Raw genomic sequence first — 26,380 nt, 5'->3', positions numbered from 1 at the left:
TCCAAGAAGAACTTGCGTAAATGTCCCCAAATCAACAGAAGTAGCAAAAGCATAATAAAAAGATTGTTACATGCTACACTGTATAACAGGCACATTAGACAGTAATATGTGATTCAGCCTTACAATGTGTTTGGAAGTATTGCTATTAATCTCTTAATTAGCCTACATAATATCTGAAGATTCCTTTTTTTTTTTTTTTTTGAGATGGAGTCTCTCTCTGTTGCCCAGGCTAGAGGGCAGTCGCACAATCTCAGCTAACTGCAATCTCCACCTCCCAGATTCAAGCGATTCTCCTGCCTCAGCCTCCTGAGTAGCTGCAGGTGACTATTTTCATAAGCACGTTGAAAACCTAAAGCCATGCAGACATTTGATAAATTTGGCAGTGGACCAAGGACGCAGAGTGGGACATAGAATAAAACCGGACAACTAAATTTGGAGACCAAAACTTTTATTAAAAAAAAAACACATCATTAAAAACGAAAATCTTTCTTAGCCAGGGACACTGGCTCACCTCTATAATCCCAGCACTTTGGGAGGCCAAGGCGGGTGGATCACATGAGGATAGGAGTGCAAGACCAGCCTGGCCAACATGGTGAAACCCTGTCTCTACTAAAAATACAAAAGGAAAAATTAGCTGGGCATGGTGGTAGGCGTCTGTAGTCTCAGCTACTCAAGAGGATGAGGCACAAGAATCACTTGAACTTGGGAGGCAGAGGCTGCAGTGAGGAAAAAGAAAATCATTCTTTAAAATGTCTTCTTGATAAAAATAAAATTTTCAATGGTGTTATGATGAGTATAAGAAAAAAAGAGAACTTTGGCTTTTTTAGAACATGCCAGTTTACCAAATGTAAACTCTGTTTCTTATTTCATCCCCTCCTGAGAGACTCCCACCTCTCTCTCTCTCCCCCTCCCCGCCCCCCACTAAGATTTATTTTAGAAGAGATATGGTAGGAAAGAGAAGGAAGACCCACTTCTTCATTTCAAACTTATTTACTCTAAGAGTGGGACACATTTCTAGTTATATCTAAAGTAGGATATTTAAGTATGATATTAAATCATTACAGAACATTTCCTTGAGAAGTTTCATATAAAGTGTAGATTAGAAATATTCAACCCTACTTACCTGGCGATGTCAAGCCCACTACATATCCAACAACATTAGTAACTGTTTTCAATTTTGTGACTGTCTGAACTTGCATGCTGACGACTCTTGTTTCTGAAAAAATAAAAATTTAAAGACTTTTGTTTCTTTATATTTTATTGTATTTTTTAAACCTTAAAATTTATTTATGCAATATCATCAGCAAAGAATTCCACAGAATTGAATGTTCTCAGATAGCGAAAGTTATACTTTTTCTGACAAATATTTATTCAATACTTTGTACAGATTCTATTTTAGGTGCTTGTTATGCAATGATGACTAAGATACAATTGCTAGCCTCTTTGAACCTCAGAGCCATAAATAGACACTTTTAAACCTTACATTCAGTTCTACAATGAGGGTTCATTATGAGAGCATTCAGAAGACCTTCAGGAGATGTGGGCAACTCATATTTTTAAAAACGGAAAAGAATAGATTAAAATATTTCCAAAGAATATTGAATGCTTTTCTATTTTCAGATAAAGAACATGTGGACAACAACCTTTCCAGTATGACTCACTATCATTATTAACACTTTAAAAATGGTAAATAAAGCATTATACAACATAAAAGGATAAAGATTCTTAAAGCTGTATATGTTTTCGTAATTAGAGTTTTTATTTCTGAGTGTGTAGGTCCCTTACCTCTATTCTAAATCTGTACTAATCGCTCTACCTCTTTGAATTTTTCTGTTTACGTTCGATATTCAAAAATTTTGCAAATAAGGCAAAGACACCAATCAGGAGGGACTCTAGTCACATAATTGACATAGTCTCTGGAGATGAAATGTGTTAATCCTGTATTTGATGGATCCTGAGAAGTCTGGGTTGGGAAGTGGTTCACAGGATCTTTAAAGTTTTCCTTAAAGCAGAGGTTTAAGAGTAGCTAGGTATTAGTGTCAGGGCAGAGCGTGGCAAATTTGAAAGCCGATAATGCAAAGTAGCCACATTATACTGGCAGGCCTACAAATGTCACTTCTTACTGCTAGATAGAAAGTGTAATAATAAATATATTACTTCTTTCCCTCAATGTACCCTTTCAACAAATTAAATGGAAAATCAGTACACTGAATCCATTAAAATAATAACCAAAACGAAAGTAAAGAGTCCTTTAGAGAACGCCTGAGTGCCTTATCTGTGAGTAAATCTACGTAGAGCCTGAGCATTGTGCTTTTAATTTAGGTACTATGCATTTTTGTTTGTTTTTCAATTAATAGACTTTGTTTTTTAGAGCATTTTAGGTTTACAAAAATACTGAGCAGAAAGTATACAGTTCTCCAATACCCTCTGCCTCCCAAGCCTCCTATTATTAACATCTTGCATTACTGTGGAACATTTGCTACCCTGATAGACCAATAATGACACATAAAGTCCACAGTTTACATTGGGATTCACTTTTTGTGTTGCGTATTCGATGGGCTTTGACAATGCTAATGGTGTATATCCATCATGATAGTATCATACAGGATGGCTTCACTACTCTAAAATCCCCTGTGCACCACCTCTTCATCCCTCCTTCCCTCCCTCTCTCCCCAGAAACCCCTGGCAGCAACCACTGATCTTTTTACTGTCTCATAGTTCTGCCTTTTCAAGACTGTCATAGCATTGGGCTCATATGTTTGTTTGTTTTGACTGTTTGTCTAATTCCCTGCTCAAGGTTTGTTCCAAATGATCCACATAAGTTAACTTTATAGACTCTTTACCTTATACCTTTCAATGATCTTTCCTGCTTATTTTAGACATAGATAGAGGTGAAGAATCTTTTCTGGTTTTGTAAAATTCAATATATTTTTGTCTAAGTTAGCAGTGAGAAAACCTCACAATATGTATACTGTACTACTTACAATATTACCTTGCATTAATATAGTGCTTAAAATTTACAATAACCATTTTCACACACATGCACTAATTCTTACTGGATCACGTTCTTACTGGAAGTAGCTGGAGTGGTCATTGCCCAATTCCCACCAGCTGCTGGGGTGTCCTGTTTAGAGGGGGATTGAGAGGGGAAGCCAGCTGGAATTCCTGGGTCAAGTGGGGACTTGGAGAACTTTTCTGTCTAGCTAGAGGATTGTAAACGCACCAATCAGCACTCTGTAAAAACACACCAAGCAGTGCTCTGTGTCTAGCTAAAGGATTGTAAATGCACCAATCAGCACTCTGTAAAAATGCACCAATCAGCACTCTATGTCTAGCTAAAGGATTGTAAATGCACCAGTCAGCACTCTGTAAAAATGCACCAATCAGCGCTCTGTATCTAGCTAAAGAACTGTAAACCCACCAATCAGCACTCTGCAAAATGGACCAGTCAGCACTCTGTAAAATGGACCAATCAGCACTCTGTAAAATGGACCAATCAGCAGGACGTGGGTGGGGACAGATAAGGGAATAAAAGCTGGCTACTCCAGCCAGCAGTAGCAACCCACTTGGGTCCCCTTGGACACTGTGGAAGGTTTGTTGTTTTGCTCTTTACAATAAATATTGCTGCTGCTCACTCTTTGGGTCTGCAACACCCTGCTTCCTTGGGAACATGATCACCTCTTTTGTCCCATTGTTGATGCTATATTCCCACTCTAATTTTACCAAGACCCATAACTTCTGAATACTCAGCAAACAGAGTTGCAACTCTTTTGCTTACTTCTCCGATTGTTGATTCCGTCTTCATTTTTGCTTTTGTATATTTGATTATATTTTACTTTATTTTTTGAGAGCTGCTTTTAAATTTCCTTCAGAGATCTTAAATGTTTGTATGGAAGGAATTCAAATTATTTTATTCTGCTTTCTACATCTTGAGGTCTAGAACTATTTAAAAGAAGCACAGAGGTCAGAGAAAATAAACACAATCTTTTGCTCTGAGAAGAATGGTATATTTACATTGGATCCTTCCAACTGACAGAGGGACTTCCTTGTGTATCACTAGGCAAAGAGTAGGGCAAAATAATGACATATTTACATAGCAAAAAGCTACTTTTCATCTCTTTATTTACATCCTCATGCATGTGCTGATCCTGATGCATATTGTTTTATAATATGAGTTTCCATACTCACATCTGAAAATAAATATGCATAGAGTCTGTTTTTTTTCACTAGAGTCAGCACCATGATCACATTTTAAATTTTAATAATAAATATCAGAAAGATCTTGAATAAACTTGCTCTAAAGACACATCTGCTGCTGTTGGCATTGCTAATTTGAAGAACCCATTGGTAAGGCAATATTACTCTTCATAGCAATAACAAAAGCAATCTTGTACTTAGAAATTTATCCTACAAGAATAATTCAACTCTCTGCAGTATAATCTATAATAGCAATAACAGAAAACAACATAAACATCTGAAACAGGGAAATGACTTAGAGAATTGTGATAAAATGTGTGGCTGTTAAAAATATAAAAAGAATATGTAGAAACATGGATATGCTATAAGTGAAAAGAAAAGAATACAGAGGGATATACATAATGATTGAACTTAGGTAAAAACGTGTATGATTATGAACAAACTGAAAAAGGAGAGATTTAATAGTGGAACAGAAATTGGGTTTAGCAGGCCTTCCCATATCTACTGGAGTGAGGCGCTGTTGTAAAAAGGCTTGAACAAACCTGCACTCTGGGGTATGTCTCCTCCTCCAAATCCCCAGGGATGGTGGAATTAAAACCTAGAGAGATTGTCTCCTCCTAGTGTAGCACCTGTTAATGTTGAGCCCTTTTTCACCACAGAAACTTTCAGAATTTTTCTCTTTGTGCTTTTTGAATTTAACTATAAAATATATAGGTGTGTTTTTTTCATTTTTTTCTGGAAAAATTATTATTACTTTTTTGACCATTTTCTCTCTCTCATTTTTTCCTTCTTCTAATATTGTTTCTAGAACTCCATTTTAATCCACTGTATCTTTTAGTCGTACTTTTGTATTTCTCTGTTCATCCTTTTCTACGCCTCTCTGGATCTAGAAGGTTAATCTGATCTTCTAGCTCTTGAATTTATTCTTCAGTTACATCTATCTATCACTGTATCTATCTACCTACCCTAACTATTACTATATTTCTTTCAATTATCTTATATTCCATGCCTATTATTTCCTCTCATTTTTTAAAATGTTTTCTGATTTTTGTTTTATATTGCTAACATATTTTATTCTCTTTTTGAGTTTAACTTTAATCCTTATTTTAAATTCTTATACCATGTGTTCCAATATGGTAACTTTGGGTGGTATATGTATTTGTTGTGCTAAATTTTCTTTTATGGTGGTTGTAGACCTCAGGATCTAGTTATTTTGGCTTGTGGTCCAGCATGGTATATCAGGGCCCAAGGATGGTGGGGATAGTGTCTACGTGTGTGTGTGTGTGTGTGTGCACGCACATGTGTACCTGTGTGTGAGAAGGCCTGAATATGAGGAGGAAAGCAACTGCCAGGGGACATAGTGCAATGAGATAAGCCATTGAAGCAAAGCGAGAAGGCCATCTGCATTTAAGAGCTGAATAGCATATAGTGTTAGAGCCTGGGTGGAGTGAGGAAGTTAACCACATTGTGGTAGGGGCAGACAGAACATTTGATATAGAGTGAATAGCCTGCATGTAACAGTGCCTAGGGTTGAATCCATTGTGAAGGGAGTAATGGCATTAATTGATTACATGCAGAGGATCTAATTACCTAAGTAAATATATTCCATTTAATGAAAAGGCAATTTCTAACTGCTAGAGAAAAGATTTACAAACATGGAAAGATAAATAAAACTCGATATTGATATGTTCTCATGGTTTTATATATATATAATTTATTTTTTTTTATTTTTTATTTTTTTTTGAGACGGAGTCTCGCTCTGTCGCCCAGGCTGGAGTGCAGTGGCGCGATCTCGGCTCACTGCAAGCTCCGCCTTCCGGGTTCGCGCCATTCTCCTGCCTCAGCCTCTCCGAGTAGCTGGGACTACAGGCGCTCTCCACCACGCCCGGCTAGTTTTTTGTATTGTTAGTAGAGATGGGGTTTCACCGTGGTCTCGATCTCCTGACCTCGTGATCCGCCCGCCTCGGCCTCCCAAAGTGATTTATTTTTAATTATATTTATATTTAAATTATAACTTAATATATTTTAATTATATATTCTATATAAAACCAAGAGAACATATGAATTTATATTAATTTATATATTTATATATAAAACCATGAGAACATATCTATATATGTTGTTGATTATATATATATATATCCATGAGAACATACATATATACAAAACCGTGTGTATGTGTGTGCATAACACCCATGCATATAGATTTAAAAGTAAATACAGATATAAATCTGAGTGTATAGATATATTTTTATATATTTACATACAAATATAATATTAAAATATAACAATATTTTCCTAGTTTTGTTCACTGAGTAGTATGGAGAGAAGTAATACTTCAATAGCAATAGATGAATCCAGATCTGGTTTTCTAGACACTATTCTCCACTCAAAGGACCTAGACTCTTTGGAGAAATGGCTGATAACAGAGCTGGCACAGGAAAAGTACAAGATGATTTGGTACATCTTATGGTGCCAAAAACTAAGGAAATACATGAAGAATAATGAGTACATGTCAAAGAACACAGAACCCAGCTGAAGTTGCTATTACTGCTTAACATTTGACAATTTGAGTATCAAGATACAAATAGTACTGGTTTATAGCCTATTGAATCCATTATGAATATAAATCCTAATTAAGTAATGACTCAATACTGGCATGTGTAAATTAAAAAAATCATACAAAAAATGAATAGAAAAAAGGAAAAATATCTTCTTTACAGTGGAATTTCAACTAATAAGTGTAAAGATGATAAAATTACAGCTGGAAGTGGTGGCTCATGCCTGTAATCCTAAAGCTTTGGGAGGATCCATTGAGGCCAAGAATTTGAGAACAGCCTGAGCAACATAGCAAGATCTTGTCTCTCCAAAAAAAAAAAAAAAAAAAAAAAATTAGCCAGACATGGTGGTGCATGCCCCTAGTCCTAGTTACTCAGAGACTGAGGCAGGAGGATCATTTGAGCCAAAGAGTTCAAGGCTGCACTGCAGTTAGCTAAAATGGTGCCACTGCACTGCAGTGACAGAGTGAAACTGTCTTAAAAACAAAATAAAAAAACGAAGTTGGAAAGTCACCATTGGCATCATCACAGAAATGACTGGGCAACAAGTGTCAGTGAACACAAATACTAGTGGCTAAAGATAGCAGGGGTCTGGGGCAGTATGCTACATGATTCAAATGCTTATTGAGTATAAAAGAAAAAAAGTATAAAGTAACTTCAATAAGGAGACCTGGCAGCCGCCACCTTAATTAAGTGATCAAAGGTAGTAGCATCACTAGAGATGGGACAAACTGAAGCAGAGTGAGAAGGACATCTGCTTTTAAGAGCTGAAAAACATACATTGTTAGAGCCTGAGTAGAGTAAGCAAGCTAACTACATCGTGGTAGGGGGAGGTAGAACATTTGATGTAGAGCGAATAGCCCATATTGGACAGTGACGAAGGTTGGATCCATTGTGGAGGGAATAATGGCATCAACTGATTACAAACAGGGGAACAAATTGTTCCCTGGTACATGGTAATATCATGCACCAGCTCATAAAATGCAATAGGAAAAACATAGTCTCACTCTGTAATATTACTATTAAAGATTCAGAGCCTGAATATCCTCATGAGAAAACATCAGATAGACCCAGATTGGAGGGACAATACTGTAGATAATTGGTGTGGAATCTTCAAAGGTAGCAAAGCAAAGGAAGTCAAGAAAAGACAGAAACTCTTCCAGGTTGAAGGAAATGGAGGATTTGACAACTTGGTGCAATACATGTGCCTAGTTTGGATCTTATTGTAATTTAGGATGTTACTGGGAAAATTGGAAAATGTTTAATTGAGTCTGTGGAATGCATGGTAGTAATGTATCAATGATTAATTTCTGATTGTGATGGTTGTGTCATCTGTGTAGGAGTATGTTATTGTTTGTCAGATAATTCACCGACAAAGTCAGACATATTCACTCTGTAATTTGCTCTTGAGTAGTTAGGAAAAAATACTTTTATTCTCGCAAATTTCTGTACATTTATTTCAAGATTTAAAAAAGATTCACAGTTGAAAGTTGTAATTAGAAACTCCTGGAGAACATTTAGAGGCAGTTAATTATTCAAAAAATTGCTCTGTGTGTGTGTGTGTGTGTGTGTGTGTGTGTGTGTGTGTGTATGTATTGGTAGTTAAAAATTACATTTCCAGCTCACATTTACCAATTTCTGCCTTTCATGTAAAATTTGATGACAGCTTTAATTATGACATGTGAAGTTTAAAAGATTTCAAGATATAAAAATGTGTTCCACTCAGAGAACATTTGTATTCAAATAGGGTGAGGGGTGTCAGAGCTAAGAGACATGAAATGGCTGCCTCTCTCTATCCCTTAATTTCATCATGTGCAGAGAAAAATAACTACTGCCAATTTTATGGTCCAGAGACAATTCTGTCTTGCATTTTTGTTGCAATTATTAAGAGCCAGATTAATTGGTTCCCAATCTTCTTCTTCCGTGCTAACTAACAAAGCTTCATTTCCACCTGTATTGTGAATAATTATACCAAGTATCTAGAAAAAAATCCAATCTTATTCAGAGATTTGAAGAATAACACTTGCTGCTAACTCTGAGTCTCAATGCAAATAATTAAGCATTTGTTAGTTTCCTAGGCATAGTTCTTCCAGAGTCTCTAAGTTTAATTAAATATTTTTCCTATTATCATATACTTGAGTCCCTTTCTTGCCGACCTGGCTCTAAAAAATAACTTCTTCTAGGATTGGACTTCCAGATTGTTTTTTCATTTTCTTAATTTTCCTGATCCTCACGGGGACTAGAATCTGTTCTAGAGGCACAGTTTTGATGCTTGAGATGCTGCAGTCTGCAGCTATCTTTCCTAAATGCCAACTGTTTGCCGGAAAATCTGAATATAAACTGCTTCTAGATTCTATGCCATCATAACTTGTAAACTTTCAAGTACATATAGCTATCCCCTGATTGTCTAATACATGCATACACATTTTCACATCCATATGTGCAAGTACTCATGTGAGCTTGCATACTTTTGGAAAAACAATTAACATTGAATTAAATTGTATTCTTTTTATTTAGTAAAATTATGTAACTACGAAGATATTTTAAATAATATGAATATGAGAAACAATAACTTTTACTCTCTTTGTATCCCTCAGAAATGTAAAAATTGACAATTTTTTCTCATCTGTCTACCAAACACTTCCACGAATCATAAATCATAAAATTAATCAGAAGACTAATCACCTGAAGCACTATCTTTGCTGCATATTTTCTATTTGTTCATTGACATCTATTTGCTACCCTCCATTAACCTTACCCCAGGAGAAGTACCTCTAAGAACTACATCTACCTGGTTCTTTTATTCTTTGGCTTCGGGTTTAGTTTACCCCATTGAAGGCATCTACAAGAGGCCAGCAGGTTGGGTTAAGTGAAAGACTGGAGTATTTATTTTCCAGTACCCTCCCTGGCTGTCCACTTTATGCAGTGACAACTCTGCTTGACTGAAAGCCACAGCACTTCTCTTATAGCTAAAGTACTTGCCAGTTCCTGCAACTGCTCTCTCTTCTTGACCTTTCAGGTTTACAGTGGTAGCAATTACTAGACCTGGTTTAGAGGCAGTAGCAATGGTAGCCCTTTTTTGTTTTGCTTTACCTGTCCACACCATGTGCATAAGCACTTGATTAAATTCTCTTAAATTGCACATTTTTAGTGTATCCTTTTTATCTTGATTGAAAACCTGATTTATATGTCAATCAATCTATACAATTTTCCAAGTCCATATTTGCTGCCAGGAAATAAATGGATGGAAAGGAAGAGAAGATTTTCTTTACTAAAAATATAGTGGGCTAGTATATCAGATTAATCCACTCACTGATAATAACTTATAATGCCAAATAAAATATAAAACAAATCTTGTTAACAGCATCTAAGAATTAGCAAGAAATTAAGAATTTACTAGGTCAAAATTTAAGTTGTGATGGGAAACCAGGTAAATAAAACTATGAGGCTATCTTCAACCTAAGGGAATTTGGTAAACAAAGAGAACCCTTTAATATTGATGGCCTCGTGAGATGCAAAGGTCAGAAGACAAAGTCCTGGGCTTATCAAAACTATGATGAAGAAGGTGGTTCTAAAAAAAGATTCTTCCTCTATAAAGTAGGAATCCTACAGTTCTGAACTTCCCCACTCCCTCCCATGAGACTGCAAAGAAAGTTACCTGACATTAAGAAGAGCAGGGGCATGGGATCTCTAAGAAGTGGTAATTTCTTAGATTAATTATAAAAGAATACAAAATGTATTTATAACTTCTAAATAATAGAGAGAAAAATTTAATGGCAAACATGTAAATCTAAAGAAAAAATGAAACTCAAGGAAAACAATATGTGATTCAAAGAAGAAACCCTAATTAAGATGAAAACTATAAGCCTAAGTACATATTAATCACATTAAATGAAAGGGACAAAATGGTCCTATTAAAAGGCTATCAGATTGCATTTAAATTGGAAATTATTTGCTATTAATGAGACACATATAAAGGGAAGATACAGGAAGGCTGAAAGCAAAAAATACAGAGCATAAAGATACTAATACAAATAGTGTTACTAAATTAATACTCAAACTTAAAACATGAATTACTACACATAAGGAATATCACTTCATGTGATAAGTGGTTCAACCATTCTGGAAGACATGATATATTTGAATTTACAAACACCGAAGAAATAATCCCAAAATATATAAAGTGAAAATTGACTAACTACAAGGGAAAATGGAGAAATTTATATTCCCAGTAGGAGATTTTAACATGAATAATATACAGAATATTTGAACAACCTGATTAAGGAACTTAGTCTACGTGGCATGTATAGAATAGACAATTACACAGCATACATTCATTTCAAATACTCATAGAACACTGATGATACCCTGAACCATAAAGAAAACCTCAAATAATCGAATTATGAAGAGGAAGCAACATATTCTAATGAAAATTCAGTTGCTTATGCTCTGCTTCAGAAGAATATCATATCATAATGCCAAATAGCACACAAGTGCCAAATGCATGAGAGAGTCATAAAGAGAAGCTACGTCCAACTTGAATGAAACCCTAAAGAGCTTTTGGTGGAGAATATAACACTTGCACTGAACCTTAAGAATTTAGAGGGTAATGAGCCTTTACAACTTAGAGACACAGACATGCAAGACATATTTGGATAATACTGAATAGAATAATAAGGAGAAATACTGGATACTTGCAAGGAATAGCAGAATATAGAAACACAAAGGCAGTGAGGAGTCTCTGCAAGTTTTTGTTTAGTAAATGGCAGTGTTGGTCCATAACATGAAAATACAAAGATAGGGTGTACGCTAATGGATTTCATCACACATACAAACTCCAAAGTTTTATTGGAATTTCTATAATTTGTAAAAAGTGACAGGTATTTGAAAAACGATATGCTAAGAATATAAGAAGCTGTAAAATCATTGAGAAATATTGAAAAAGTAGAAAACACTTTTAAAAGTAATTTTGCTTTCAAGTGTACATCTCAGGTTGTCTTTAAGTCTTTTAGCAAACAAACAAAAACTCTAGACTGTACCCCAGCTGAATCATTTCTAAAATCAAAACTGTTGAGACAGAATCCTGGAAACTTGAGAAGTTCTGGGTGAATGTCAGATCTGCGTCACCTTTGGTAAGCCCAGCCTGCACTCCCCAGGAAACAGAGAATTGACTCTACTTTCTGTGGACTTTGGACAATAGGTTTCCCCCCTACGCTCACTCCATTTAAGATCCCTGATGAACAGTCCTTCAAAGTGAATTCTGAAGCTCTTTTTCCTTTTGTCCAAGGACTTCAGACTGGCAGCTCATGAATGTTGATCTTTAGTTCTACGCAATACTCTGTTATCAGCTCCTACCTCAGACTCCTAGGTTCACTATGTAACTGACTGCTTGGAGACAGTTGATCTGGCATTTGTCTCCACACATATCAGTTTTTCCTACAGAGTTCTAGCTCCCTGAATTATTCAGATAAAGAGCAGCCATCATATCTATAGGCATGCTATATAGAAGTTCTCTGCACAGATGAAAATTTTCCCCATTTCTTCTGAATATTTTCCTCCATGTTGATTGGAAAAGCCTAATCAATATTATTAAAGCGCACTCTGCTCAAAAACAAGTTTTTAGTTTTCCCTTTCTTTTTTCTCTTTTAAGGTCTACTAAACAATACTTTGTTTTGTTGTGGCCAAAAAGGTTTGTCATTTGTTATGTTGGAACTTAAAGGAAGCCATGTCATATAAGATCATATTACTCCATTGTCTACCAAGATAAATTGATAGGTAGGTGGATAGAGGGAGAGAAAGACACAGCAAGAGAGAGAGAGAGAATTTCAAGACATTCTTTAATGAGAATAGCATAATGTACTGGATTTTCTCACATGTAGCAATTCCGACGCTGCTCTGAACAGATTGATTAGTTTCATATGTGAGAATACACAATGTTGGATTCAATTGTACTAACATTTCCTTTTAATAGATATTTCTTGAAAAGTTAAAAGGCACCATTTGTCAATAAATATTTGTGTAACTACAACTTGTAGATAATATGTTCAATACATGTTTTTAAATTTATACTCAAGAAATGCTAGTAATGCATTGTTTCAAGTAACTACTAACAGATTAGGAAGATAGATTTTCAAAATGCATTAGAAATATGTAAAAGGTATAAACAAGATGATCAGTTAGACACTGTCATTTTAATAATAAAAGTAATTTTCATAAAAATATAGAATTGTAAATAAGGAAATAAGGAAATAATAGCACTTGAATATCCACTTGAAGAGACATCATCCAAATTTATTTATGTAAAATTTTGTCATCACTGATAAGTTTTAAGCAACATGTAAAGAATTATTTTTTCAAAATAAGTGAATCATCAAATATATTAAAATGTTTATTTTTAACTTGATTCATTTATATTTTTCACCCTAAACTACATTAATGGATTTTAAAGTTTCTTCTTCTCTTTTAATTATTATAGTCATGAATTTTAACCACAAGCTCAGATTGACATGTGAAAATTAAGTTTTCCATGTTTTGACTAAACTTCAAAGACAAATATTGACAATACATTGAATGAAAGGGCCAGGTCTACAAAGAAAAAGACCATTCAAAATGAAATGGAGTCAGTATCCAGTTATCTAATTAATGCAAACAATCTATTTAAGGAAGAACTTTTCTCCTGATTCTTTTTCCATTCCTCATACTTTTTTTTTTAGTTCTCGCAGCGATACAAATGCCCAGCTGTCCACTTCAATTTGCTAAGCCTATCTCATGCATGAAGGCATTTAATTCTTTTGTTTACTTTAAGTGTTATGGTTTGTATCAGTTAGATAGCTTTTAGTTGCAAGTAACCAAAAACCAAATATAAATAGGCTGAGACAAAGGAGGAATGTATTGACTCATATATATGAAAAGTTAGTAGATTTGGCTTCAGACAAGGCTTTATTTAAGGCTCTAATCATGTAAATAGGGTTTCTTTTTCTCTCTCCGTCTTTCCCCACACCTTCTCTCTATCTCTATTTCTATCTTTCTCTCCCCTTTACTCATCTGACCCCTTCCTATGTTGACTTTATTTTCAGGTAGGATGCATTCCCATGGTCTCAAGAAGGCTAGAGAAAGATCCCAGAGCTACATGGTTTCTTGTTCACCTTTAATGATGAAGCAAGTCATTACTTAAAGTTTGTAAACTGAGTCTTGGCCAGACTTGTATCATCCTTGAACTACACTTGCTTTCTAAACATCCATTTGCCACTTTCCCTTTTTGAACTGCTGCCAGCATTTCCCATCAACATTTTATGAGTAGCTTTGGCAATATCCCTAGAAATAGATTCTGGTTGACTCAAGCCTATTGACAGACTACATCAACTATATTATGATGATTGGTTCAAGGATAATCCAAGTCTGGACAAACAGGACCAAGACTCAATTTCTGAAATTTGAACAATGACTCACTTTAACACTAGAGTTATTAAATGTAGCCTTTGATTTGGTAGTAGAAAAATTCTATTACATTTTGTCTGGATTTTAGAGAATTTTGATTTAGTGTGCATAAAGGGTTAAATGGGTAGGATAAATAACTAGTGGATTCTCACACATATTCTTAATGTGCCCATTCCCAACTTGTTAAGTGAAGATTTTCCAACACTAAAGATCAGGGCTATACTTAGAAAATTCAACAAAATGTTATAATTATAATATGTTTTAAATTATTTCTTTAATCCTTAAATAATAAGCATTGCTGTTATTGCTTAAAATTATAGTACCTCATTCAGTATCCTTTTCATGTTCCATCCTGATATACATCACTGTGAATAATTAATGCATTTTATAGTATCTATGAGGAAACAATTATCTCAGAAAAACTATGAGCATTCTTGTCCAAAACATTAGGGTAAGGGGTTATAATCCTACATTAAATTCAGTTTGATGTAGGATTATACGTTAATATAGAATTATACATTTAGATTTTCCAATACTGATTTACCAGACTGAGTGAGACTGCTCAATCAGTATTTGGAAAATTTAAATGTATATTCTGTATTTTAAAAAATAAATAACTCATTATAACATGAAATGTCTTCTCAATGATTTAAATATATCTTTTTGAATTTTTAAAAAACATAACAATTTTTCTAAAAACATAACAATATCCATGAGAACAATTTCATATGTCATAATCCCTTAGAAAGTAGGCCTATCTTTCTTGCTTTAGCACGGGTATATATCTCAACTCTTCTTGTAGGCTTCATGCCTGTTGTTAATTTATTACGGAAATGCAGCTGGAGAGTGCCATCTTACTTTGCAAGTACATTATTCTGCATATTAAGAAGAAAATTAATGTTAGGCCAGGCACAATGGCTCATGCCTATAATCCCAGCACTTTGGGAGACAAGCAGGAGGATTGCTTGAGCCCAAGAATTTGAGACTAGCCCTGGCAACATAGTAAGATCCTGTCTGTACAACAAGATTTAAAAGTTAGCTGGGTGTAGTGTCATGTGCCTGTAGCCCTAGCTACTCGAAAGGCTGAAGCAAGAGGATCACTTGAGCCCAGGGGGTTGAGGCTGCAGTGAACCATGATCATGCCACTGCACTCCAGCCTGGGCAATAGAGTAAGACATGTCTACGTTTTTTAAAAAAACGTAGTTATTTGATAACAAAGATACTTCTTAATAGTTATGTAACATTTTACAATATACAAAAAAATTAATCCAGTTATGGTGGCTCATACTTATAATCCTAGCACCTTGGGAGGCTGAGGCAGGAGGACCACTTGATCTAGGGAGCTCAAGACCAGCCCGGGCAACTTAGCTAGACCTTGTGGCTACAAAAATACATACTTTTTAAATTAGTCTAGTGTGGTGGCACACACCTGTAGTCCTAGCTACTTGGGAGGCTGAGGTAGGAGAATTGCTTCAGCTTAGGAGTTTGAGGCTGCAGTGAGCTATGATTAAGCCACTTGCACTCTAGCCCTGATGACAGAGCAAGACCTTGTCTGAAAAAATATGTAACATAACATATAACACAAAAAAATTTTAAAAAGGAATTGATACACATATCATACTTTGATTCTCACAACTATTTAAGATGATAATGGTGTAGCTATCTTTTGTAGCTGCAGACATAGAGGTTTCCAGTGGGAGGTGACATAGGAGAGGGCATGGAGCTAGCACGGGGACTGTCAGTTCCTTGAGGGCAGGACAGTGGCTGGAATGTATTGGGGGCTCTGTATTGAATTAATTAATTACTTAAATCTGGGCTTAAATATGGTCTTTTACAAGTCCAGTGCCTCTTAAAACTACACTATTATTTTGGTGTTGTTTACATATTTTAACAAATAGAGCCAATAATCAATTCGTTGGGCTCAGAATAAATGGCAGAAGCAAAACAAAAGAAAAAGCTCCTCGATTGCTTCTTCATTCCTGCTTTGAGGACATTGGCTTATTACTGTTTTCTAATTTTCCCACCTTGTTTAATTGGTAATCAGTTTAGGAGGCTCTCAATCTATAGGATTTTGAAAAGCATATGTCCCTAACAGAGAAATCCTTAATGTATTTAGATTTTTTTTGTACATATTTCTTCCACATATTTTATTTTTTGTATGCTTTTGTTGTCCAGAGAAAAACAGTTGAGATAAAACATGACTATTGAGCCCAGAGGTCTGGACACAAAAAAGAGCCCACAAGTTGTAGTTCCCGGCAAATAGATACAAATTTAACAAATTGTAGAGAGAGTCTTTTCTTTAGAACCCTAATGCTGAGGCTGGAGGCCGGAATAAGATGCAGCCCAAGGCTTTCATCCCACCACAGGTAGCTTAACTATTTCAGTTTCATCCTACGTGCTCCAACAAGGCCTGACAAACTGCACTGCAGTACAAGAAGCATCTCTAGGGCGATGATGCGTATAGACAGAGGGATTTTTTAGTCAATTGCAGGAATTAGGCTTTAATGCTTTATACTAAAAGACTTCATACCCCAGACAGTTGCCTGCTATCCACTGAATCTTGGCAGGCGATGAGACTGCTGAAGCTGAAACCGGGGAACTATGTTAAGCAGATTTTCATGAACGTACAAAATGCTTTATTTATAAAGCTACTTTTCTTTGTAGCAGTTCAAAATGGTTTCTTTTTCTAATCTCTCATTTTGGTCAACTCTCGGTCTTTATCAAAATTACTTCCCAAATATGCTGCTAAAGAGCCACAGAAGAAAATAATGCTCACTTCATCAAAAGTCAATGGTTTTGAAAGGGATAATCCTACATACATCCATTTAGGAGATTAAAAATGACGATGGTCTTTACAAAAACTGTAAAATACAGAGAACGACATTAAATACTTTACCATTATTTGGAAGCTCTAGAGGGCTGCAGGCATCATTTTTGGTTCTAGCTTTTGGTGAAGAGACTAGTTTTGCAACGAGGGATGCAGAGATGGGCTGCACTAACAGAGAGGTGAGGTTTGATCGGCTTTGTCTAAAACTTCCATCTGTATTCAAAAGACAAAGGAAGAGAATCCTTAGTAAACAGAAATTTAAAACACTTAAGGAAAAGTTATCTGTAATGAGTATTTAAATTATGACTGATAAGTTTGTATTCATTCATTTGTTTATCTACTCCTTAGTTATACTCTGTTTACTTATTAACGTGATTTGAGATACTTAATAAAAATTTAGTCCAAATACAATGACACATCCTAGTTAAAGATGGCAGATTGCACATATGCACTTACCTCCATTGTCCACTAAAATGATGACAAAAGAATGAAAAAGCATAAATATACAGGGGCCAGGAGAATAGATAGTAATAAGATTCTAGTTGGAAAGCAGATATGTAAGTGACAGTGATGTAAGACCTGAGGGGGAAACCTAAAACCTAAGTTCTTAGTAGGGAAGCTGAGAATGCTGCTTGTACCACCGAACAAAGAAAGGGTTAGAAATTGTCAACACCAGGTACCTATTGAAATAGGGCTGCAAAAGAGACCAGAAACAGGAGGATCTGATGAAATTCTGATTGTGAAATGGCTTGTTCTCTGGAATCCTCAGCACCCAGTCAGCGTGGGTGCCTGTTCCTTCCTCACTTCAGCAGAAAACTGAGAGTGAGAGAGTGAACAGGGAGACACCAAATACAATGAGCAACATCACACTTAAAAGAGGATGGTGTCATCCAGGCACAGTGGTTCATGCCTGTAATCCCAGTACTTTGGGAGGCCAAGGCGGGAGGATCACTTGAGGTCAGGATTTCAAGACCAGCCTGGCCAATAAGGTGAAACCCTGTGTCTAATAAAAGTATAAAAATTAGCTGGGTATGGTGGTGCACACCTGTAATCTCAGCTACCCGGAAGGCTGAGGCAGGAGAATAGCTTGAACTCGGGAGACGGAGGTTGCAGTGAGTCAAGGCCATGCTACTTGCACTCCAGCCTGGGTGACAGAGTGAGACACAGTCCCCCCCAACCCCCCAAAAAAAGGTGTCATGATTGCCAGGACTCCTCAGATGTTTTCTCTTTTGGCATACAGAAACCTTCTCTCCAGGTAGGGCAATAGAAGGTTCACTCTTAGCAAATATGATGAGATCAATAGGAAATATCTAAAAATACCAAAAACAGGTCTATTAATAAAAGAAACAACTCATCCACAACATCCTCCATTGAAATTTATCAGTCAATAAATCCCAGTCATATACAGGACTTCAAATCAACTTAATTTTGTTATCCTTAAGTAAGAGATCTCAGCCACGGGCAACCCTAGGCTGGCCCCTTGGCAGCAGACCTAGTGAGGATGACGGCAGGTGGACAGCAGAGCTGGGGAGGGAGGTCTCTAGGAAGACCAGATTAATGAGAATACCAGATGTGTGCTAACATATTGAGAGAATATTTACAGTAAGATCAGAGTGTAAGAGTTTGAAGAGTGTCTAGCTATAAAGAAAAATAAGAAACCTATAAAGGGAGACAACTATTAGCTTAAAGGGACCAAAAGTTGTGCAAGAAGCAATTTAATCATTGAACAATATGTATAATATTTACATAGTCATAATAATATAAATAATGACTGTTGATTTAACACAAAAATGATCCTTTTTAGGAAAAAGGACAAAAGGGAAAAAGTCAGGCAGTGATGTACATGAATACTTGTGAAAGTTAAGTCTCTATCTCTCAAAGTGGTAAGTCAATATAATGGATAAAACTGAGAAACAAACTCCAACGCATAACTGAGCAGAAGGAAGGTAAACATAAAAGGTAAGTAACTACTAAAGATGTTAAAAACAATTACATATTTGCCCTGGGGAGTTAGAGGAGAGAATAGACACAGGGTAGAGGAGGAGAAGGTGACATTTTTATAAATTAAGCCTGTAGAAATATTTGACTATTTACATGAACTAAATGCATCTATAACTTCAAAAAATACAAAATAAAAATAAGATAAAACAGTTATAATAACACAAGTACAAAAAAGTACACGAATAGAATAGAGATAATGGAGAGAACAAACTATGCTTAAGGAAATAATGAATACTTATTCAGTTTATACATTTTTACTGACTCAGAAAAGGAAATACACGACAGAATGACTCTATCAGGCAGCCTGTAATGTTTTCGAATGCAGTGCTATATTTTTCAGCACTTTGATTAGGGAAAATAATTGCTAACGGTTTTTCTCAGAATTTAATTTGATGGGACTTCAGAGGATGTAGAGCTCGATGATGCTGGTATCCAGGCTACAGGAGGAGGTAGATTATAAATAAGTAAATATGATACAGGAGTGTTTCCTTAATTTATCATCTGGAAGACCACAAGGCTAAAATATTATATTTAGCTTAGGCCTATGGCAGCCGTGGAAGTCACGGCTTTGAAGAAAAAATAATAAAGATTTAAGCTTAGAATCCATTTTGTTATATAAGAGCAGTGCTGGCCTCATTATTTCATTGCTCCCTTATATAGATATACGTAACAGTGCATTCGGACCACAGTGTAGGCCATATTTCCCAATAGTTTTCATATTCATGGAACCACAAGTGGCTATATAATTTGCAGGACCCACAGTGAAATGACAATGTGGGACCTCTTGTTAAAAAAGTATGAAGAATTTCAATATGGCAATAGGAGAGCATTACATCAAGTGTGGGGCCCTTTGGAAAGGGGACTCTGTGAGATTGCACAGGTGGCATGCCAAGGTACCAGGCCCTGCATAATTTATGTAGAAGATGCTAATAGTTGTACAACCCACTGAGGTAAACCAAAGGGGATTTTCAGACCATAGGAGGCTGCTCTCAGCCAAAAGTGACAAGCCTCAAGTCTCCTACTGCTCCAGGCTGCACTTGAGGACAAATTGATTCATGTTTCAAAGCATAGACAATGTCTGTACAAACTAGCTGGGAAACGCTGGGATAGCCATCTGGTTTTCCCAGTACGTGTTTTCTCTCCCAGACATTACCTTTGGAGCTTTTAATGTGCATGAGATAATGAAATAATATTGATGCACAATGTGCTGTCTATCATTTTGAAGTTTTCATGATTGCAGAAACTTCTTAAGACACTGTATGATTGCACCTCTCCCCAGTTCAAACACCAAACTCTTTAGCTTGCCATTCAAGGACCTTCACAATCCCAAACCTTATACTTCAATATTATTTCCTATCAGTTTTCTTCATACATCCTAAGCAAAATCTTAAGCTATACCCTTACATACTCCATGAGCCACATCCCCCATGGTTTTGCTTAAGCCATTCCTCTTACTTCACTTGTTTTTCTCATGCATCACATGCATCTAAAGTACTCAGTTCCTTCAAAGCCCAACTTACAATTCATCTTCTACGTGAAGCTTTCTCTGGCACTCACAGCTCTGTGTGCCATATCTGCACCTTTTTTGCAATGCTTGCTATTTTCAGTTAACATTATCACTATGTAAAATCACTTTGTTTATTCCCTCTGAACTATAAATTCTTGAAAGCAGGGACCAAGTCATTTACATCATTGTATGATACACAATGCCTAGCATCTTGTCAGGTACATAACAGGAGTTCAAGAATTAATGGTAGAAAAAAGAACCAACAATTGTTTGAAAAATAATCTTAATGCCTATGTCTTAATGGTTCTCTGAGTCCTGACGAAATTGAGCTGGGGTACAATTGAAGAATAAATTATAATTGTATGCTTGCTATATAGTTATGCTTTCTCCCTGGCTAACTAATACTCTCCCCCAGCAGACATATTAAGTAAACTTTCAAAACCCGTCTATCCCTATCAATTTGATGATTATCCTTGCTCTAAAATTAACTTTTGTAGATAAAAAGTCTTTAAATAAATAAAATCATCTTTAAGATACATTTATGTTAATAAAAAATCAATAACTGCATTCCATTTTTCTCTAGAATGCTCTATTAAGCTTATGAAGCAATGCATTTAAATGTTAAATATGAGTGAACCCTAAACCATAATTGAACATACCCAAATCTTTGATTTTTTTGTGCTGCATGACTAATAGATTTGCATTAGTTTTGAAATATCTAAAGTAAGTGCCTCATTAATTTTTTACCTTCAGCTTAATGGAAATTCGACAAACAGTTCACTTCTGAGAGCAGATACTAAAAGCAGGACTTTACAGGACACTAAGATTAAATTACAGACAGAAGTTATTTTTTAAAAAAACCTATGTCTATTGAAGAAGAGCTGAGAGAAGAGTTTTATTTTCTTACATTATTAAGAGGTTTTGAACAAAGCTAAACACATGTACTATTTTTATTCGGTGATATTTTAAAGCCTATTTATGAACTGTAATAATCCATTAGATATGAGATGAAAATTAACTGGACTGTGTGCCTCGAAAGAAAGGATACCATACAAAAAAGACTGTGACACTACATTTTAGCACTTTAACTTTCAGATTACAGCATTTATATCATACTCTGTACCTTGTTTATGTTTCATAAAGACTGAGGGGGACCAACTTTTATTTTAGTAGCTACCTAATTCTCTGCTCACGTTATGCACTCTTTGTAATCCAGATAAAGACTCAAACAGACCCATTACATCAATAATTCAATCCCTGATTCAATGCTACATGTGCATAGTATAATGAGAAAATTGGATAAACAAAGTCCTAAGTCTGACTCCATCACTGATTCACTGTTTGAAATGTTACAAATAAATAATTTCACTATGATACTATTGTCATCTCTACCAAGGTGACACCAAAGTGTCTTCACTACTGAAATAAAAATAATATATTGGTTCAGAGACCTAGAGCCAAAGTTACTGTGGGTGAAATTTAGAAGAAATTAGCATTAAAATAAGTAAGTTGTGCTCTAATTGTACATCCTTAATTCTGTATCACGCTTTTTCAAACTGTTGATGCCCACTTCAATCTCATCTGGTTGGCTGTGTAAAGAAAATATGCTCTGTTAGTAACCAGTATGTATATATATTATTTTTTTTATATGTGTGACAAGATGGGATACTTTTAAACCTAATTGAAAAGTCGGTGTTGGCCAGGCATGGTGGCTCATGCCTGTAATCCCAGCACTTTGAGAGGTCGAGGAGGGTGGATCACCAGAGGTCAGGAGATCGAGAACAGCCTGGCCAACATGGAGAAACCCCATCTCTACTGAAATTACAAAAATTAGCTGGGCATGGTGGCATGCGCCTGTAGTCCCAGCTACTCAGGAGGAGGCTGAGGCAGGACAATCACTTGAATCTGAGAGGCAGAGGTTGCACTGAGCTGAGATTGCACCACTGCACTCCAATCTGGGCGAAAGAGTGAGACTTCATCTCAAAAAAATAAAAAAAATAAAAATAAAGAAAAGTCAGCATATTCAAGTGCTAATTAGCCAAACAGCATCAGGGAAGATAAACCTTCAGAGATTAGAAATCTCACATACTGAGATGAAAGCACTGAGAGGTTAGATAAGATAAAAATGTGCTGGTTAAATAAAAGAGGGGCCTGGTGTGTTTTAATGATGATGGTGAATGAGAAGAATAACACAACTTCAGAATTTAGGAGTACACATAACTCAACCCTGTGCACCTCGTGTGTGTGTGTGTGTGTGTGTGTGAACATGATATCCTTGCTACTCACTCAATGTTGCATAGATCCTTCCTATTCAATATAGTCCTCAGACAAGCAGCAACTGCATGGACTAGGACTTACTAGCAATGCAGAACCCCAGGTCCCACCCCAGGTCTTCTGAATCAGAATCTCTAGTCCATCGAGATCCCCAGGTGATTTGTATGCACATTAGATCAGCACTGGCCTAAATCATTACGTAGTCATCCCTTGGTACCTGTCAGCAATCGGTTCTGGGAGCCCTTGTGGATACCAAATTCTGCATATGCTCGAGTCCCTTAAATAAATTGGCCTAGTATTTTCATATAACCTATCCACATTTTCTTATATACTTTAAAGCATTTCTAAATTACTTATAATACTTAATACAATGCCTACATATCACTTAATTCACAGGAATTCAACATAGTACTCATCATGGAGAAAATTCAAGTTTTGCTTTTTGGAACTTTGTGGGATTTTTTTTTCCCAAATACTTTCAATCTGCAGTTAGTTGAATCCACGGATGTGAAACACTTGGATATGGAAAGCCAATGGTATATTTTTTATAGTGTAATTTACATAGTTTATAAAATCACTCATTCATAAGAGGAAGAATGAAAAGAATAAAAACTGTATTTGCTCACCCTCCCCCAAATTAACTATATCAGTAAACCACAAATCAACAGTTCTCAGTCTCCTTCAAAATGATTAACATGTCTCTTTATAAGCTATTTCTAAATAACAAATTTGAAATGGACAGAGAGGAAGTCCTGGCCAGAGTAATCAGACAAGAGAAAGAAATAAAGGACATCCAAACTGTTAAAAAGGAAGCCAACTGTCGCCCTTTGCTCATGACATGATCATATAAGTAGGAGACCCTAAAGACTCATCCAAAAAGCTCATAGAACTGGTAAATGAATTCAGCAAAGTTTCAGGATTAAAAAATAAATGTACACAAATCAGTAGCCCTGCTATACACCAACAGCAGCCAAGCTGAGAATCGAATCAAGAACTCAACCCCTTTTACAATACCTGCAAAACAAATTAAATACTTAGGAATATACTTAACCAAGGAGGTGAAAGGCCTTTACAAGAAAATCTACAAAACACTGCTGAAAGAAATCATCGATGACACAAACAAATGGAAACACATCCTATGATCATGGATGGGTAGAATCAATATTGTGAAAATGATCATACTGCCAAAAACAATTTACAAATTCAAGATAATTTCGATCAAAATACCACTATCATTCTTAACAGAACTAGAAAAAAAAATCCTAAAATTCATATGCATCCAAAAAGAGCCTGCATAGCCAAAGCAAGACTGAGCAAAAAGAACAAATCTGGAGGCATTACGTTACCTGACTTCAAACTATGCTATAAGGCCATAGTCACCAAAACAGCATGACACTGGTATTAAAACAGACATATAGATCAATGGAACAGAATAGAGAACCCAGAAATAAAGCCAAATACTTACAGTCAACCGATCTTCAACAAAGAAAACAAAAACAAAAAGTGGGGAAGGTCACCCTATTCAACAAATGGTCCTGGGGTAAGTGGCAAGCCACAGGTAGAATAACAAAACTGGGTTCTCATCTCTCATCTTACACAAAAATCAACTCAAGATGAACCAAAGATTTAAATCTAAGACCTGAAACCATAAAAATTCTAGAAGATAACACTGGAAAAAACCCTTCTAGACACTGGCTTAGGCAAAGACTTCATGACCAAGAACCCAAAAGCAAATGTAACAAAAACAAAGATAAATAGATAAAACTTAATTAAACTAAAATGCTTCTGTACAGCAAAAGAAACAATCAGTGAACAGACAACCCACCGAGTGGGAGAAAATCTTTGCAATCTATTGATCTGACAAAGTACGAATATCCAGAATCTAAAAGGAACTCAAACAAACCATCAAAAAAAAAAAAAAAAAAAAAAAAAAAAAAGACAAGAAGAAACACAAGCACAAGAAACACAAGAAAAACACAAACAATCCCATCAAAAAGTGGCCTAACAACATGAAAAAACATCTCTCCAAAGAAGATATACAAATGGCCAAAAAACATATGAAAAAATGCTCAACATCACTAATGATAATGGAACTGCAAACCAAAACCACAATGCAATGCCACCTTGCTTCTGCAAGAATGGCCATAATCAAAAAATAAAAAAAAAATAGATGTTGGCATGGATGTGGTGAAAAGGGAACCCTTGTATGTTGTTGGTGGGAATATAAACTAGAACAACCACTATGGAAAACAGTATGGAGATTCCTTAAAGAACTAAAAATAGATCTACCATTTTATTCAGCAACCCCACTCCTGAGTATCCACCCAGAGGAAAATAAGTAATTATACAAAAAAAAAAAATACTTGCACATGCATGTTTATAGCACACAATTCACAATTGCAAAAACATGGAACCAGCCCAAATGCCCATCAATCAATGAGAAAATATGGTATATGTATACCATGGAATACTACTCTACCATAAAAAGGAACACAATAATGGCATTTGCAGCAACTGGGATGGAATTGGAGGCCATTATTCTAAGTTAAGTCACTTAGGAATGGAAAGCCAAACATCATCTATTCTCACTCAAAAGTAGTAGCGAAGCTATGAGGACACAAAGGCATAAGGATCATACAGTGGACTTTGGGGACTTGAGGGAAAGGATTGGAGGGGGTGAGGGATAAAAGACTACACATCACATACAATGTACATTGCTTGGGTGATGGGTACACCAAAATGTCAGAAATCACCACTAAAGAACTTATTCATGTAACCAAACACCACCTGTTCCCCCAAAACCTATCAAAATAAAAATAAATATATAAATACATAAATAAATGAATAATAAGATGGTCAGAGAGCATTTGGTTTTGGTTTTGTCCTTTCCTCAGAAATAAACTTGGTGGTGCAAAGATAAAAATTGCATTTATAACACTTTATTTCAGCCACGATTAAATATTACAATAGCTAAGTGATTTGACTTACATTTTTTATTTCTTAGTTTTTAACAATTATAATTTATTATAATAAAAGACTGACAAACTAAAAGTATTAATACTGTGGACTTACCAGAGAACCAAACAAACAGAGCTGAAAAAAATTGAGATTTTAAAACACATTTTCTGCTGCACTTTTATGAAAATGACCCAAACATCAATTGAACAAACTGATATCAGTGATGTTATCCTGGAATATTTTATCTGACTTTCTCCAGAGGGCTGCCACTTTGACAGAAATCAGACCATTCAATAACTGGCACAAATGTTTTTTCATTTTTATTTTAGCTCACTAAATTTACAGTTATTTTTCTGAAATGACCAGTACACTAAATTGGTTAGTCATTTTGTTGTCCTTGTAAATACAGCTGATCCTTTATTATTTCAGTATCTTACAGTCCACTGGTTATAAATATTACCGTTTTCTATCAAGCCTAGTCAAAGTCAGCAAAGTATTGTTTAGATTATTATTTAAAATGGAAACTTACTTTAAAAATGTTTTGTGCTATGCATTATTCTCAGAATAAAAGGAAGGGGATCAGTGACAATTTTCTGATGAATTAATTACTAAAGTTTAAAT

At 35.6% G+C, this 26,380-nt stretch overlaps 1 protein-coding gene across 1 annotated transcript in view; it reads right to left on the bottom strand.

Moving 5' to 3' along the window:
• The window catches only part of NAALADL2 (N-acetylated alpha-linked acidic dipeptidase like 2), a 948,145-nt gene that overhangs the window by 348,150 nt on the left and 573,615 nt on the right, over positions 1-26,380 (bottom strand). The window contains exons 6-7 of the mRNA XM_030822838.1: positions 17,089-17,232; positions 1,124-1,216 (exon numbers count right to left, since the gene is read on the bottom strand). Coding sequence (XP_030678698.1) covers positions 1,124-1,216; positions 17,089-17,232 — 237 coding nt within the window. The remainder of the gene's footprint in view (positions 1-1,123; positions 1,217-17,088; positions 17,233-26,380) is intronic.

This window comes from Nomascus leucogenys, chromosome 11, assembly GCF_006542625.1.
Source record: "Nomascus leucogenys isolate Asia chromosome 11, Asia_NLE_v1, whole genome shotgun sequence".
In the NCBI taxonomy this organism is placed as follows: domain Eukaryota; kingdom Metazoa; phylum Chordata; class Mammalia; order Primates; family Hylobatidae; genus Nomascus; species Nomascus leucogenys.
This window is presented reverse-complemented; position numbering and strand designations above follow the sequence as displayed.